We start from the raw sequence: 4,669 nt of genomic DNA, 5'->3' as shown, positions 1-4,669 counted from the left end.
ATTTTTTGGTAGAGACAGGGTCTCGCTCTTGCTCAGGCTGGTCTCGAACTCCTGAGCTCAGAACAATCCGCCCGCCTCGGCCTCCCAGAGTGCTAGGATTACAGGCGTGAGCTACCTCGCCCGGCCATATTTTTAATGTTTGTTTTTTGGATAGCATGATTTTATGCATTCATAGCACAATGGTATTACGTAGAGCATTGAACCTATTTTACCTTTTGGACATTCAGACTAGTTATTTAGCTATCCAAAGTAATTGGATCAGTTATGGTATTTTTATCATGAAAAAGTGTTTGTACAGGGTGAGTGTCCCTTTTCAGCAATACTTGGAACTAGAAGAGTTTTGGATTTCAGATTTTGGAATATTTGCATTTTATGTACTAGTTGGGCATCCCACATGTGAAAGTCCAAACACCAGAATCCTTTGATGAGTGTTTCCCTTGAGTGTCATATGGGCAACTCAAAAAGTTTTAGATTTTGGAATTTCGGATTTGAGATTCTCACCCTTTCCTAACTGACTGGAAATGGATTGGTTGGAAGGTAAAGGGCCTCAGTGAATATTTTAATTTCTTCATGTTACATTTAAGAAATTTTGAGCCAGGAGTGGTGGCTCGTGCCTATAATCCCAACACTTCAGGAGGCTGAAGTAGGAGGTTTCCTTGAGCCCAGAAGTTTCAGACCAGCCTGGGCAACATAGTGAGACTTTGTCTCTACAAAAAAATAAAAAAATTAGCCTGATGTGGTGGCACGTGCCTATTGTCCCAGCTACTTGTGAAGCTGAGGCAAGAAGATCACTGGAGCCCGGGACTTCAAGGCTGAAGTGAGCTATGATCATACCACTGCACTCCAGTCTGGGTGACAGAGCAAGACCTTGTCTCTTAAAAAACTTTTTTTTTGAGTTTTAGCATTTAAAAGAACAGAATTAATCTACCGAATCTTTCTGTCTGATCTACATGTTATATCTCTGCCTCTGATAACCTCTACTTTACTAGCTTTATATGAAATGTACTATATTTTAAGATAAACAAAACTCAATAACCATGGTTAGCCTAAATTGTATTCACATGACTAAAGGATTTATCAGCATGTTGTAGGCTGAAAAAAATTCATTTTGGGACTGACAATAATTTTTTCCCCCAATTTTATTTTGCAAAATTAAAAAGATTCAGAATAGTATGAAGAATAACACATATCAACATACTCACTACCCAGAATTGATTGTTGCTGTCATACTTACTTTTCTATTGCAAAGAACTACTTATCAAGTTCTCTTTTCCCCAGCATAAGCCTTCTTTTACTTTAAAAACAAAACAAAAGAAAACAAAAAAAACATCAGGTCAGTCAAATACCACAGATGAAGTTAAAGTCCTTTTTGTTACCCACTCTTAGTCTTATTGCCTTCCTGCATAGGAATTCACTGTTGTAGTGATTTTCCTTTTAATCTGCAAGTGTTATGATTTTTTAACTATCTTACAATTGTCTATATGGATTAATTTTTTACATATATATGTTTTTTTTTTTTTTTTTTTTTGAGATAGGGTCTTGCTGTCGCCCAGGCTAGAATGCAGTGATGTCATCATAGCTCACTGCAACTTCAAACTCCTGGGCTCCAGGGATCATTTTACCTCAGCTTCTTGAGTAGCTAGGACTATAGGTGTGTGCCACCAGGCCTGGCTAATTTTAAATTTTTTTTTGTAGAGAGGCAGTTCTTGCCCAGGCTGGTCTAGAACTCCTGGCCTCAAGCAATCCTCCCTCCTCAGCCTCCCAAAGTTTTAGAATTACAGATGTGAGGCACTGCACCCAGCCTTTTTTTTTTTTTGGATTTATTTTTATAGACAGGGGGTACAAGGGCAGTTCTGTTACATGGATATATTGTGCAGTGGTGAAGTCTGGGCTTTTAGTGTAGCTGTGATGCAAATCGTATACGTTGTATCCATTAAGTAATTTCTCATCCCTCACCCTCCCAGCCTCACATCCTTCTGAGTTTTCGGTGTCAATTATTCCACTCTCTCTGTTGATGTGTATATATTATTTAGCTCCCACTTGTAAAAGTGAGAACAAACATGAGGTATTTGACTTTCTGTTTCTGAGTTATTTCACTTAAGAGAATGGCATCCAGTTCCATCCATGTTATTGCAAGAGATATGATTTCATTCTCTGGTGGAGTAGTGTTCCATGCTGTTTTCTTAGGGTTGGGAGTAGAAAATCATGAAGATAAAATTGAAGCCAGCTTCTAAGTGTGCTTTGAGAAAGAAGAAACAATGAAATGGACTGATTTTATGTTTCTTTCAGAGACCTGCACCCCGACCTGAAGGGACAGCTGAAGGAACTCAGAAAGCACCTTGTGGAGAGCACCAATGAAATGGCACCTTTGAAAGTTTGGCAGTTGCAAGGTAATGAGAATGTGGAGAGGTTATTAACCTAATTTTTGTGGCATTGAAAAATGTAAAATTTGAATTTAATTGTATATAATTACATTATTCTGTGGGTGCCACAGATTTTAAAGATGGCAGTGATTAGTTATGATTAATCAGAGAATAAAGGAGGAAAGTCCTTTTATAAACAGATAACTCTAAGTAGAAGTATATATATATATAAATGAGTGCCAAATCTTTCTCTGTGACCAGAGAAAGATATATAAGCTTGTAATACTAGGAACGTGTCATACTCTTTAAGTTCCTGTATGTACACATTTTTTAAACTGTGTATCTAGAGTGATAAAAGCATGTCAGTTTGATAAGATGTTTTTATACTTCTCTTTTCCAAACAACTATTTATCAAGGTTTTCTTCCCAGCATAAAATTTTCTCAAAGCCCCAATGCTGTATTTTGTGATACATTGTAAATTCAGAAGAGGGAAAAGGATTTGGGCTTGATTTAGCCTCTGGTAAATGTGGTGTTATGTTCTCTAGTGTTTTACGCAGGTATCTCATGAACAGCTTGTTACACTCTAGTGATCTCTGAGGTGAATAAAACCTGAAATTAAACCATGGGCACTCTCTGGAATGGCTGTATTCCAAGGCATTCTTAATTACCAAGAAAATAATGGGGAGTAGATGTGGTTTTTTCCCTGCTTCTCATTGCATTAGATTAATACACTTTAAATTATATTTGACATTGTTGCAGATCTAAGTTTTCAGACGGCTGCTCGAATCTTGTCTGCTCCTGTTGAGTTGGCTTTGGTGGTTATGAAGGATCTTAGTCAAAATTTTCCTACTAAAGCCAGGTAATATAGAGTAAGGCTTTGATAGTTCTTCTCCTTCACATAATATCCAATTTCTTCATGTTTACATGCCAAATTAGGTAAATAAAATATGAAAATGCTTAGAAAATTAAAATTCTCTAATTCTCTACCACCACTACTACTGTGAATGGTATGGTGCTCTGTTTTGGGGAAGAGGGCAAGAGCATGCATTGTGTGGTTGAAGAGACAGATCTAGGTAATGTTCTTTGCACTGCCACGTACTATTAATAGTTGTGTGACCTTTGCAAATAAATGATCTCTCTTTATCCCACTTTCCTCAGTAGTGAAATGGGAATAAAAATCACCTGCCTTTCAGGACTGGATGAGTCCCAAAATATAACATATACTGATGTAATTAATCTAGAGTCCGACACAGACCATAGGTGGGCATATATATCAGCTTATCGAATCTTCATGAAGAAACTGAGTCATAGAAACTTAGTGACTTGTTCATTGTGTCAGAATAAGATTTTGAATGTAGGTTTTCTGATGTTGCTTTCAATTCTGTAATGGTGCTCTACATCTCATAAATGTAAGGCAAAATTGCTTCAAAAGCCAATGTTTTAGAAATTGCTATCTTAATGGTTGCCAATCTTTTTCTTGAGTCACTGAATGAAGTGTTTTGACTTCTGGTGTGAGATGTTTTGCACATAAATTTGATTATTTGATTATTATTGTATGATTTATAAGTCCTATAGGACTTATAGTAAGTTCTCATTTAGTTCAGCATGTTACTTGAAGATAATACATAGAGGATTTTGCCTCCACCATAAGTGCTTAAATAGGATGAGCAATCTGCTGCCTTAGTTTATTTAACATTATTCTTTAGTCTGTGAGTAATAGAGATCATATACAGAAATCGGGTTGCATATATTCAACTAAAAACTTGGAAACAACTACACTTGCTTTAAAATGCTGCTATTACTGCTACTTTTCTTCTGTGTTATATCATATAAAATATGCACATCTGAGAAAGGAGAAGTATGTTTATCAGTTGTAAAGGTTTAAGGTTTTTTCCATTTAATTTTTTATTATTTATTGATTAATATGTTTTATATTTAAAAATATGGGAATTAAAGACATTTATATCAAAGTTAAACCAAGTGCTGATAATGTTTTTATTTCCTCAGAGCAATAACAAAAACAGCTGTGAGTTCAGAACTTAGAACTGAAGTGGAAGAGAATCAGAAGGTATTAACCAGTGGAAAATACTGATCTTTCTGTTTTGTATTGTATCTTTAACACATTGACAGCTATACTAGAAAAAAAATTTTTCCTTGGGGCCATGATGTTTTATTATGAAAATAGAATAAAAACTTTGAAAACAGGCCGGGCGTGGTGGCTCACGCCTGTAATCCTAGCTCTCTGGGAGGCCGAGACGGGCGGATTGTTTGAGCTCGGGAGTTCGAAACCAGCCTGAGCAAGAGCG

The 4,669-nt window shown here is 36.4% G+C and overlaps 1 protein-coding gene across 1 annotated transcript in view; it reads left to right on the top strand.

Moving 5' to 3' along the window:
- UGGT1 (UDP-glucose glycoprotein glucosyltransferase 1) overlaps nucleotides 1-4,669 on the top strand; it is a 124,164-nt gene that overhangs the window by 42,327 nt on the left and 77,168 nt on the right. Inside the window, exons 9-11 of the mRNA XM_012649914.1 lie at nucleotides 2,290-2,390; nucleotides 3,123-3,222; nucleotides 4,371-4,431. Of these exons, the coding sequence (XP_012505368.1) occupies nucleotides 2,290-2,390; nucleotides 3,123-3,222; nucleotides 4,371-4,431 (262 nt within the window). The remainder of the gene's footprint in view (nucleotides 1-2,289; nucleotides 2,391-3,122; nucleotides 3,223-4,370; nucleotides 4,432-4,669) is intronic.

Source organism: Propithecus coquereli, unplaced genomic scaffold (assembly GCF_000956105.1).
Source record: "Propithecus coquereli isolate 6110/MARCELLA unplaced genomic scaffold, Pcoq_1.0 Scaffold307, whole genome shotgun sequence".
In the NCBI taxonomy this organism is placed as follows: Eukaryota; Metazoa; Chordata; class Mammalia; order Primates; family Indriidae; genus Propithecus; species Propithecus coquereli.
The sequence above is the reverse complement of the archived record's forward strand: the minus strand, read 5'-3'. Positions and strand labels throughout refer to the sequence as shown.